Here is a 13,440-nt window from a genome sequence, read left to right on the forward strand (position 1 = left end):
ACAGTATAGTACAGCTACAGTATAGTACAGCTACAGTATAGTACAGCTACAGTACAGCTACAGTATAGTACAGCTACAGTACAGCTACAGTATAGTACAGCTACAGTACAGCAGAGCTACAGCACAGCTACAGTACAGCTACAGTACAGCTACAGTACAGCAGAGCTACAACACAGCTACAGTACAGCAGAGCTACAGTACAGCTACAGTACAGCACATTACAGCACAGCTACAGCAGAGCTACAGTACAGCTACAGTATAGTACAGCTACAGTACAGCTACAGTATAGTAGAGCTACAGTACAGCTACAGTACAGCAGAGCTATAGTACAGCTACAGTACAGCACAGTAGAGCTACAGCACAGCACAGTAGAGCTACAGTACAGCACAGTAGAGCTACAGCACAGATACAGCAAAGCTACAGTACAGATGCAGTACAGTACAGCTACAGCTACAGTACAGATACAGTACAGCTACAGTACAGCTACATCAGAGCTACAGTACAGATACCGTACAGTACAGCTACAGCACAGCAGAGCTACAGCAGAGCTACAGTACAGAACAGCTACAGCTACAGTACAGTACAGCTACATCAGAGCTACAGTACAGCTACAATATAGTACAGCTACAGTACAGCAGAGCTACAGCTACAGTACAGCAGAGCTACATCACAGATACAGTACAGATACAGTATAGTACAGCTACAGTACAGCAGAGCTACAGTACAGCAGAGCTACAGTACAGCTACAGCACAGCTACAGTATAGTACAGCTACAGCAGAGCTACAGTACAGCTACAGCATAGTACAGCTACAGTACAGCAGAGCTACAGCACAGCTACAGTACAGATACAGTACAGCACAGCTACAGTACAGCAGAGCTACAGTACAGCTACAGTAGGGCTACAGTACAGCTACAGTACAGTAGAGCTACAGCAGAGCTACAGTACAGCTACAGTACAGTAGAGCTACAGCAGAGCTACAGCACAGCAGAGCTACAGTACAGCAGAGCTACAGTACAGCTACAGTACAGCAGAGCTACAGCAGAGCTACAGTACAGCTACAGTACAGTAGAGCTACAGCAGAGCTACAGTACAGCAGAGCTACAGCACAGCAGAGCTACAGTACAGCAGAGATACAGTAAAGCTGCAGTACAGCAGAGCTACAGTAAGTGACAGGGTTTCTGTTAGCCGAGTTTCTGTTAGCCGGTAATAGCCGGCTTTTGGCATCTTTTATTGGTATTGGTGTCTTTGCAATATATACTCCAATTTAATGAAATATCTTGTTTTTGTCTATAACTGTTCTGTACTTCGTTATGTTTGTGTGCATTTTATGTGGACTCCAGGAAGAGTAGATGCTGCATGTGCAGTAGCAAATGGGGATCCTAATAAACTAAACCCACTAGTAATAACTTTCCGACATGATGCCTCTCCAAAATCAGATGGCCATGAGCAGTCCAACCACATCTGCACAGACACATTCATTCATCAACTAGTACAGCATTCAACACCACTGTCCACTCCAAGTTTGTCACCATGCTTAGGACTCTGAACACCTCCCTCTGCAACTGGATCCTGGACTTCCTGACGGGCTGATCCCAGGTGGTGAGGGTAGGCAACATCACCTCCGCCACGCTGCCCCTTAACATAGGAGCCCCACAGGGGTGTGTGCTTAGTCCCCTCCTGTACTCTCGGTTCACCCACGACTGTGTGGCCACGCACGCCTCCAACACCATCATCAAGTTTGCTGACGACACAACGATGGTGGGCCTGATCACCAGTGACAATGAATCAGCCTACAGGGAGATGTTTAGTGACTTGGCAGTGTGGTGCCAGAACAACAACCTCTCCCTCAACATCAGCAAGACCAAGGAGTTGATCGTGAACTACAGGAAACGGGGGGCAGAGCACGCCCCTATCCACATCGACGGGCCGCAGTGGAGCAGGTCGACATCTTCCTCAGTTCCTCGGTGTCCAAATCACTAAAGACATAAAATGGTCCAAACACACACACACAGTCGCAAAGAAGGCACAACGGCATTTTGACTGGCTGGATCACTGCCTGGTATGGCAATAGCACCGCCCTCGATTGCATGGCGCTACAGAGGGTGGTGCAGACAGCCCATGTTCATCACTGGCGCCGAGCTCCCTGCCATCCAGGACATCTATATCAGGCCTGGAAAATCGTTAAAGACTCCAACCACCTCTCTGCTTCCGCACGGCAGGCGGTACCGGTGCATCATGTCTGGCACCAACAGCCTCTTGAACAGCTTCCATCCCCAAGAATAAGACTGACAAAAAGTTCACAAAATAGCTACACAGACTGAGTTAACCTTGTATCCCCATTGACCTTTTTATTTTTGTCTCTGTGCACACTCACAGGGCCCTAGACACACACTCACTCACTCCATCTTCTGATCACTCACACATAACATGCAAATACATTTATACTGACTCTACTCCCACTCACATACAAGCTGCTGCTCCTCTGTTTATCTTACATCCTGTTGCCTAGTCACCTTACTATTCATATCTACCTGGATCAGTATCCCTGCACATTGTAAATATGCTATTGGAACGGACTCTGTATATTGTATGCTAACTTACTTATTATGGTCTTCGTATGACTTATTTTTGTGTTTTCTTTTTCTTGTATTACATGGTTATTGATTATTGCATGGTTGGGTTTTGCAAGAAAGACATTTCACTGTACTGCGTGTGACATTAAAACTTGAAACATGAAATTGTTTCTTGCTAGAGAGAATGTCATCTGGTCTACGGAGGTCAAAAAAGAGGGATAGCAGCCTTCACTCAGGGAACCAAGGCAAGTAGCGAATCAATACAATAATGGGGTGCTCCTCTCTAGCCATTTATTAGGTTTCCTGTGACATGAATTGTTAAAAAAAACACAGCACAGCAAGATAGACAGAGATTCATTCCCTGCACTATGGCACAATTAAGATTCTTTAAAGTATCCTTTCAGAATTCACAGTCTGCACTGCTACATTCACATTCTCTTGTATTGTATTTATTAAGGATCCACATTAGCTGCTGCCAAGGCAGTAGCTACTCTTCCTGGGGTACAGCAACATTAAGACAGTTACAGTGCATTCGGAAAGTATTCAGACCCCTTCACTTTTTACACATTTTGTTACGTTACAGCCTTTTTCTAAAAAGGCTAAACATTTTTTTTTACCCCTGAATCTACACACAACACCCCATAATGACAAAGCGAAAATAGGTTTTAGAAATTTTAGCAAATACATAAAACATTTATTTTTATTTTTTTACAGAAGTATTCATACCCTTTGCTATGAGACTCGAAATTGAACTCAGGATGATCAGTGGCAACTCAGGAATCCTGTTGCCATTGATCATCTTTGAGATGTTTCTACAACTTGATTGGAGCCCACCCGTGGTAAATTTAATTGATTGGACATGATTTGGAAAGGCACACACCTGTCTGTATAAGGTCTCACAGTTGTCAGAGCGAAAACCAAGCCATGAGGTCGAAGGAATCGTCCGTTGAGCTCCGAGACGACAGGATTGTGTTGTGGCACAGATCTGGGGAAGGGTACCAACACATTTCTGCAGCATTGAAGGTCCCCAAGAAGACAGTGGCCTCCATCATTCTTAAATTGAAGAAGTTTGGAACCACCAACACTCTTCCTAGAGCTGGCCGCCTGTCCATACAGAGAAATCAGGGGAGAAGGGCCATGGTCAGGAAGGTGACCAAGAACCTGATGGTCACTGACAGAGTTCCAGAGTTTCTCTGTGGAGATAAGAGAACCTTCCAGAAGGACAACCATCTCTGCACCACTCCCCCAATCAGGCCTATATGGTAGTGGTCAGACGGAAACCACTCCTCAGTAAAAAGGCACATGACAGTCTGCTTGGAGTTTGCCAAAAAGGCACCTAAAGGACTCTCAGACCATGAGAAACAACATTCTTTTTTATGATAAAACCAAGATTGAACACTTTGACCTGAATTCCAAGTGTCACGTCTAGAGTGGCTTCGGGTCTCTGAAGTCTCTGAATGTCCTTGAGTGGCCAGAGCCCGGCCTTGAACCAGATCGAACACCTCTGGAGAGACTTGAAAATAGCTGTGCAGCGACGCTCCCCATCCAACCTGACAGAGCTTCAGAGGATCTGCAGAGAAGAATGGGAGAAACTCCCCAAATACAGGTGTGCCAAGCTTGTAGCGTCATACCCAAGAAGACTTGAGGCTGTAACCAAAGGTGCTTCAACAAAGTACTGAGCAAAGGGTCTGAATACTTATGTAAATGTTATATTTCAGTTTTGTATTTTTAATACATTTGCAAAAATGTCTAAAAACCTGTTTTTACTTTGTCATTATGGAGTATTATATGTAGATTGATGAGGGGGAAAAAATATTTAATACATTTAAAAATAAGGCTGTAACGTAACAAAATGTGCAAAATGTACTTTCCGAATGCACCCCAAAAAATGACATGACATGATAAAACACTTTTCACAACACATTAGTGTGTTCCCTCAGGCCACTACTCTTCTACCACATACCTACAACACATTAAGTGTGTTACCTCAGGCCACTACTCTACAATACAAAATCCATGTGTATAGAGGTCGGCCGATTATGATTTTTCAATGCCGATACCGATACCAATTATTGGGGGACCAAAAAAAGCCGCTACCGATTAATCGGACGATTTGTTTATTTATTTATAATAATGACAATTACAACAATACTGAATAAACACTTATTTTAACTTAATATAATACATAAATCAAATCAATTTAGCCTCAAATAAATAATGAAACATGTTCAATTTGGTTTAAATAATGTAAAAACAAAGTGTTGGAGAAGAAAGTAAAAGTGCAATATGTGCCATGTAAAAAAGCTAACATGTAAGTGCCTTGCTCAGAAAGTGAAAACATATGACAGCTGGTGGTTCCTTTTAACATGAGTCGTCAATATTCCCAGGTAAGAAGTTTTAGGTTAAGGTTATTATAGGAATTATAGGACTATTTCTCTCTATACCATTTGTATTTCATATACCTTTGACTATTGGATGTTCTTATAGGCACTTTAGTATTGCCAGTGTAACAGTATAGCTTCCGTCCCTCTCCTCGCCCCTAACTGGGCTCGAACCAGGAACACATCGACAACAGCCACCCTAAAAGCATCATTACCCATCGCTGCACAAAAGCCGCGGCCCTTGCAGAGCAAGGGGAACAACTACTCCAAGTCTCAGAGCGAGTGACGTTTGAAACGCTATTAGCGCGCATCCCGCTAACTAGCTAGCCATTTCACATCGGTTACACCAGTCTAACCTCGGGAGTTGATAGGCTTAAAGTCATAAACAGCTGCTGGCAAACGCACAAAAGTTCTGTTTGAATGAATGCTTACGAGCCTGCTGCTGCCTACCATCGCTCAGTCAGACTGCTCTATCAAATATCAAATCATAGACTTAATTATAATATAATAAACACACAGAAATACGAGCCTTAGGTCATTAATATGGTCAAATAAAACGTTTATTCTTTCAGTGAAAATCCTAACCGTTCCGTATTTTATCAAACGGGTGGCATCCATAAGTCTAAATATTCCTGTTACATTGCACAACCTTCAATGTTATGTCATAATTACGTAAAATTCTGGCAAATTAGTTCGCAACGAGCCAGGTGGCCCAAACTGTTGCATATACCCTGACTCTGCATGCAATGAACGCAAGAGAAGTGACACAATTTCCCTAATTTATTAGTGCCTGCTAACCTGGATTTATTTTAACCAAATATGCAGGTTTAAAAATATATACTTCTGTGTATTGATTTTAAGAAAGGCATTTATGTTTATGGTTAGGTACTTTTGTGCAACGATTACGCATTTTTCTCAAATGCGCTTTTGTTAAATCATCCCGTTTGGCAAAGTTGGCAGTCTTTGTTAGGAAGAAATAGTCTTCACAGTTCACAACGAGCCAGACGGCCCAAACTGCTGCATATACCCTGACTCTGTTGCACAGAATGCAAGAGAAGTGACACAATATCCCTTGTTAAAAGAAATTCATGTTAGCAGGCAATATTAACTAAATATGCAGGTTTAAAAATATATACTTGTGTATTGATTTTTAAAAAGGCGTTGATGTTTATGGTGAGGTACACATTGCGAATGCGCTTGTTAAATCACCCATTTGGCGAAGTAGGGTATGATTCAATGATAAATTAACAGGCACCGGATCGATTATATGCAACGCAGGACAAGCTAGAAAAACTTGTAATATCATTAACCATGTGTAGTTAACTAGTGATTATGTTAAGATGGATTGTTTTTTTATAAGATACGCTTAATGCTAGCTAGCACCTTACCTTGGCTCCTTGCTGCACTCACATAACAGGTAGTCAGCCTGCCTCGCAGCCTGCCAAGTGGAGTGCAATGTAATCGGCCATGATCGGTGTCCAAAAATGCAGATTACCGATTGTGATGAAAGCTTGAAATCGGCCCTAATTAAATCGGCCATTCCGATTAATCGGTCGACCTCTAATAGAGTGCATGTGTTACCATGTGTTACCATGTATATGTGTGTGTCTGAGCGTCTCTTCACAGTACCGGCTGTTCCATAAGCTGTATTTTTATCTGTTTATTTTTTAAATCAGATTCTACTGCTTGCATTAGTTACCTGATGTTGAATAGCGTTCCATGTAGTCATTTTGTATGTTATTAGGGTCCCCATTAGCAAACTCAGCAGCAACTCTTCCTGGGATCCACACAAAACACAATACAGAACATCAAGAGACAAGAATAGAACTACATTTGTTTTTTTTAAAGGCACAAGTAGACTACATATCAATGCATACAAACTTTTTGCTATCATTCTATGTCATTTATCTTTGTTTCATATTGTAGTTTCTTCTTTTTATTCAGTTTAAATCACGATTTCTCAATTTACAGTACATTTGCCAATCAGCTGTGCAGCCAGAGTAATTTGCCATTCCTATTTCCTCATCCCTCTCAAGCATAAAATGTTCCAAAATCTCATCAATCCACAGGGATTTAACCGTTTTTACAGTCATTTTCTTAATGGGGGCACGCTTATTAGTACTGGAATAAGTAATTTCATAACTGCGTCAAGTGCAGCGTCTAGTGTTAACCCTCGCAAGGCTGCAGGCCCAGACGGCATCCCCAGCCGCGCCCTCAGAGCATGCGCAGACCAGCTGGCTGGTGTGTTTACGGACATATTCAATCAATCCCTATCCCAGTCTGTTGTTCCCACATGCTTCAAGAGGGCCACCATTGTTCCTTTTCCCAAGAAAGCTATGGTAACTGAGCTAAACGACTACCGCCCCCCCGTAGCACTCACTTCCGTCATCATGAAGTGCTTTGAGAGACTAGTCAAGGACCATATCACCTCCACCCTACCTGACACCCTAGACCCACTCCAATTTGCTTACCGCCCCAAATAGGTCCACAGACGATGCAATCTCAACCACACTGCACACTGCCCAAACCCATCTGGACAAGAGGAATACCTATGTGAGAATGCTGTTCATCGACTACAGCTCGGCATTTAACACCATAGTACCCTCCAAGCTAGTCATCAAGCTCGAGACCCTGGGTCTCGACCCCGCCCTGTGCAACTGGGTACTGGACTTCCTGACGGGCCGCCCCCAGTTGGTGAGGGTAGGCAACAACATCTCCACCCCGCTGATCCTCAACAATGGGGCCCCACAAGGGTGCGTTCTGAGCCCTCTCCTGTACTCCCTGTTCACCCACGACTGCGTGGCCACGCACGCCTCCAACTCAATCATCAAGTTTGCGGACGACACAACAGTGGTAGGCTTGATTACCAACAACGACGAGACGGCCTACAGGGAGGAGGTGAGGGCCTTCGAAGTGTGGTGTCAGGAAAATAACCTCACACTCAACGTCAACAAAACTAAGGAGATGATTGTGGACTTCAGGAAACAGCAGAGGGAACACCCCCCTCTCCACATCGATGGAACAGTAGTGGAGAGGGTAGTAAGTTTTAAATTCCTCGGCGTACACATCACAGACAAACTGAATTGGTCCACCCACACAGACAGCATCGTGAAAAAGGCGCAGCAGCGCCTCTTCAACCTCAGGAGGCTGAAGAAATTCAGCTTGTCATCAAAAGCACTCACAAACTTCTACAGATGCACAATCGAGAGCATCCTGGCGGGCTGTATGGTACGGCAACTGCTCCGCCCACAACCGTAAGGCTCTCCAGAGGGTAGTGAGGTCTGCACAATGCATCACCGGGGGCACACTACCTGCCCTCCAGGACACCTACACCACCCGATGTCACAGGAAGGCCATAAAGATCATCAAGGACAACAACCACCCGAGCCACTGCCTGTTCACCCCACTATCATCCAGAAGGCGAGGTCAGTACAGGTACCATCTACTGTATCTTGCCTATGCTGCTCTGTACCATCACTCATTCATATATCTTTATGTACATATTCTTTATCCCCTTACACTTGTGTCTATAAGGTAGTAGTTTTGGAATTGTTAGCTAGATTACTTGTTGGTTATTACTGCATTGTCGGAACTAGAAGCACAAGCATTTCGCTACACTCGCATTAACATCTGCTAACCATGTGTATGTGACAAATACAATTTGATTTGATTTGATTTTTAGTTACACACCACAGACCAGCAACTATTCTTTACATCTTTAACATATGTACACTACAAAGAGTATTGTATGACCTCTTATACATTGTATTAGGCCCAGCATTTGGAACTTTGGTTTTCCCAGATATGGCTACTATATTGTGATCACTACATCCAATGGATGTGGATGCTGCTTTAGAGCAGAATTCTGCAGCATTAGTAAATATGTGATCAATACATGCGGATGATTTAATTCCTGTGCTGGTTGTAACTAACAGGGTAGGTTGACTTATAACCTGAATATGGTTGCAGGCACTTGTTACAGTTTGAAGCTTGATGAAAGCCAGTCAATATTTAGGTCACCCAGAAAACACATCTCTCTGTTGATATCACATATATTATCAAGCATTTCACACATATTATCCAGATACTGACTGTAAGCACTTGGTGGTCTATAGCAACTTCTCACAAGAATGGGCAGGTGAACCTGTAGCCATATTACTTCAACAGTATTTAACATGAGATCCCCTTAAAGCTTTACAGGAATGCAGTGACCATATTACCGCCAGTCATGTGTAATGACCACAGTAAAATTCGACATGACCGTTGAGTCACAGTAATCTACTTTAATGCACTCTGGACATGCGTTGGTTCTACCAAACTTGCTAAAGATCATCAGATCGCTAATGGCCTGGTACTCGGGGATCTATTGTCCCTCTAACCACTGATTTCAACGCAAATGCAATAGGAAATTACATCAAAAACTTATCAAAACAACATCATGCTTTTAAAACTCACCTCACTGTGATGATCAATTTGAAGAAAGAAGTTCAACAGCAGGTTGAAACTGAGTGTAAAATAAGGTTGTTGTGGATGTTGTTTCAAAGTCTAACACAACAAGGTGATGATTCATTCAAAACCCTGTATGCATATTAGAGCTTATGCATAGGCTTATGAGCCCAAGCCCCCCAAAAAAACCCTGAATTAAAATGATGTTTGTGCCTTTATACAATACATAACCTACCGCATATTACACATGGCAGAAAAACATAAAACAAAACTGATTGAAGATGTCTTTGGTACACGACTGGTCTAGCCTATACTCCGTAATTAAACAAATTCAAGAAACCACCTTTGAGTGTGGTGTGCATTATTATTCATACTGAATGGACTGGTTACCTGATGCTATGCTCCACAATTTGCCTGGGAGAGAAAGTATAGCCCTAGGCAATGCTGTTGGTTTATTGGTTGTGCATGGCGGCTTATAGAGTTAGCCTACAATTATATTTCATTTGTATTTGAGTTTGAATAACCTAGTAATAGGGCATGTTTTTATATGCTCATAATGAATTGGCTGACACATTACTTTTAGCAACACAGAATATCTCACCTACCGTGCGTTTCCATCTCCTCCTCTCTCCTTTATTCATTTTTAGTGGGGCTGTCAGTAGTTTAGTGAAATATCTTTTGATTGAAAAAACATGTTTCTACCGAAGTTCCCGAACATATTTCACTTGGTTTCCCCAAGTGATGCACATGGTAGCTGCAGGAAAAGGGTTGGAGAGCCCATGGCATACAGAGTTTGGGCAGAATATTACCTGTCCCTTCGTGAGATCATGCTCCCCAAACAGTGGGTGATGCCCGGAGTGAAATTAGTTATCTTATATTTATTTCTCAGCTGCTCATATTAAGCACAGCTCCACTATAAAACCAACTACCCGGCATCATTGAAAAACGGACCGGCAGGAAAGCGTGCGGCCTCCGGATGACAGGTCAGTATCATTCACATTTGAAGTTCCCAAACAATTGTAAATCTAGCCTATAGAAACTTTTTCAAATTATCACTTTTACGCTCAACCTTGACACTTCATATATATATATATATATATATATATATATACATACATACATACATACATACATACATACATACATACATACATACATACATACATACATACATACATACATACATACATACATACATATATTTAAAATGTTGTTCATATTAGGACAAAATGTATATTTGTGGGAACAAATTTGAGATTGTCCCATTTTTAAAGAATCCCTTAGCTCTAAAACAGCACCATTTTATTTTAGGTGACAAAATGTGTAAAAGCCTGAGATTAGCTATAATACTCCACATTTTTTTCAGTGCCCCATGGAAGAACAAATGATTGCACCGCGAAACTGCGCTACGCCACTGGGCGAAATCATTGCGCTTTGATGCATGGCGGAACGACCAGTGAAAGTAAACAAAATCCCATACGCTTGTCCTCGAAAACCACATACTGAGAAGGGCATCGTGGTGGCAATAAAGAAGAACCTCAATTACCTGTAAAGTGTCCAACAAAACACTTCGTCTGAATTTTCCTCGCCGTATCTCCATTTCAAGGGCTGAACCCCGGGCAATCGTGGCTCTTGTTGTTTGATTTCGGCAAAACATTGCAAACTTCTGGTGCTAATCAAAATGACCTTGCTGTTTGAAACGTCGTATTGGTAGAGCGCTAGTGTGAAGATCCTTTTCAATGTAGCTCATCCAGGTGCGCAGCTACTGCAACATTTATCGAAAGGACACAATTATGTCAACTCAGTCTTACAATTATTTCTCAACCGCAAAGAACAAACTATTCATAGATTAACGTTTACAGACTCCTTCCGTTCCAGCATCTTTCCAAGACTGTTATATATTCCCTGGTGTGCCCACTATTGTGTGACACCGCTGTGGTGCGCGACGTAACTTTTCCACTATCCCAGTTCAGACCTCTACGGGCGGTGTCTCGCTTAGCGCTGTGTGTAGGCAGTGATTTGGCTTTGTACTGCTGCTGGTTGGTTGGTTGATAGGCTATGATTGTGTAGAGCCGGGCACGGTACGGTTGGAGGGAGGGACTGCAACTGAACAAACACCCGAGAAATGACAGAGGCCTGTTTCTTCTGGTTGAGTTACAAAGTAGATCACCTCCACTAGGCATTGCTAGGGCAGTGAATGGGGACAACCTGCCTGCCTATTGACTGTACAGCCTAGCTACTGTAGAAAAATGACATCAGTCTACTGTTGGTGCTGCTACTGATTCTCGTAACAGATTATTCATAGGCAAAAGAGAGGACAGGTAGGATGGGGGGGGGGGTACATTCAAGTAGGTGTCATGGACCAGATGGGGCAAATAGTTTTCTGTCTGGACAGATGTGTCTACGCAGGGTTGGATCAAAAACCTACAGGACGGTAGCTCTCCAGGAACAGGGTTGGAGGGAAACCTACAGGACTGTAGCTCTCCAGGAACAGGGTTGGAGTGGAAAGCTACAGGACTGTAGCTCTCCAGGAACAGGGTTGGAGTGAAAACCTTCAGGACTGTAGCTCTCCAGGAACAGGGTTGGAGGGAAAACCTACAGGACTGTAGCTCTCCAGGAACAGGGTTGGAGAGCCCTGGACTCTACTGTGTTGCTCATATCATATACAGACAGACAGGAAAGCATGAGGATGCAGGATGTGTGTTTTGGGTATCAACTATAATTGAAAAATATAATGGACGGCTCTTGAAGAGAGTGAATATGACATATAAAGTTTTATACCTAAACTAATGGAGCCTACCTCTCCCATCACTCCCTTCCCCCTCACCGCAATCAGTTCTATTGGAGTGATGCTAATGGTTGTTGCCTGTGTGGGTAAGGTAGGTATGGGTGACAGAGATCATGTCCGTAGGGGCACCAGCCTGGGTTCCATGGTTGAGAGGCCACCTGTAATGGCTGGTGAGCAAGGCGCTATGTTTAATTTATGACCACCTGTAATGGCTCATAAAGATCAAGGAATGTGTATCAGAAACCCTCCCTGCACTGAGTCATATGGACTACTAGGCCTGCTGAGATTGGAATCTGAAAGGTCAAAGGTTTTCTGTCTCGGATAGGTCTCTCTGAAGACTTATCGCTGGTATTAGCTACTCGGTCCTCATTCTTCTAATGGTCTCAATCCAGAGAATCAGTATAATGTGGAAGAGATATTGACTTCATTACAACTTGTTTATGTAAGAGGTGTTGACAAGCTGAATGTACCGAGCTGTCTGTTTAAAATACTGGCACACAGCTCAGACACCCATGCATACCCCACAAGACATGCCACCAGAGGTCTCGTCACAATCCCCTGGCATCTTGCCAGGGGATTGTGACGAGACATCATTTGTTTTCTATTTGTCTTTGTTATTTTTTTTTATATTTATGAGTCTTAGAAGCTAGAACTGCCACTGCGGTTGATGATAACATGCACTATACACACACGTACACATTGATTTTTCATTGTAGATATGTGGTAGTGGAGTAGGGTTCTGAGGGCACACACTTAGTGTGTTGTGAATTCTGTAATGAATATATTGTAATGTTTAAAAATGCCTCAACTTTGCCGGACTCCAGGAAGAGTAACTGCTGTCTTGGCAGGAAGTAATGGGGATCCATAATAAACTCCAGGAAGAGTAGTTGTTGCCTTGGCAGGAACTCATGGGGATCCATAATAAACTCCAGGAAGAGTAGTTGTTGCCTTGGCAGGAACTAATTGGGATCCATAATAAACTCCAGGAAGAGTAGCTGCTGCCTTGGCAGGAACTAATGGGGATCCATAATAAACTCCAGGAAGAGTAGCTGCTTTGGCAGGAACTAATGGGGATCCATAATAAATCCAGGAAGAGAGTCTTAGGAACTAATGGGGATCCATAATAAACTCCAGGAAGAGTAGCTGCTGCCTTGGCAGGAACTCATGGGGATCCATAATAAACTCCAGGAAGATGATGGCAGGATCATGGGATCCATAATAAACTCCAGGAAGAGTAGCTGCTGCCTTGG

General features: G+C 43.1%; 1 protein-coding gene across 8 annotated transcripts in view; it reads right to left on the bottom strand.

Moving 5' to 3' along the window:
• rtkna (rhotekin a) overlaps positions 1 to 11,427 on the bottom strand; it is a 112,441-nt gene extending 101,014 nt beyond the window's left edge. For 2 of the 8 annotated variants that reach the window (XM_052461154.1, XM_052461152.1), the window contains exons 1-2: positions 10,949 to 11,424; positions 6,656 to 6,733 (exon numbers count right to left, since the gene is read on the bottom strand). In XM_052461154.1, coding sequence (XP_052317114.1) covers positions 6,656 to 6,733; positions 10,949 to 11,059 — 189 coding nt within the window. In that variant the 5' untranslated portion in view covers positions 11,060 to 11,424. Of the gene's footprint in view, positions 1 to 6,655; positions 6,734 to 10,948 lie in introns of all 8 variants that reach the window. The other 6 variants (XM_052461156.1, XM_052461155.1, XM_052461153.1 and 3 more) reach the window with 6 other exon arrangements.
• Between the last annotated feature and the right edge of the window lie 2,013 nt (positions 11,428 to 13,440).

The sequence above is a fragment of the Oncorhynchus keta genome, chromosome 14 (assembly GCF_023373465.1).
Source record: "Oncorhynchus keta strain PuntledgeMale-10-30-2019 chromosome 14, Oket_V2, whole genome shotgun sequence".
NCBI classification, from domain to species: Eukaryota; Metazoa; Chordata; class Actinopteri; order Salmoniformes; family Salmonidae; genus Oncorhynchus; species Oncorhynchus keta.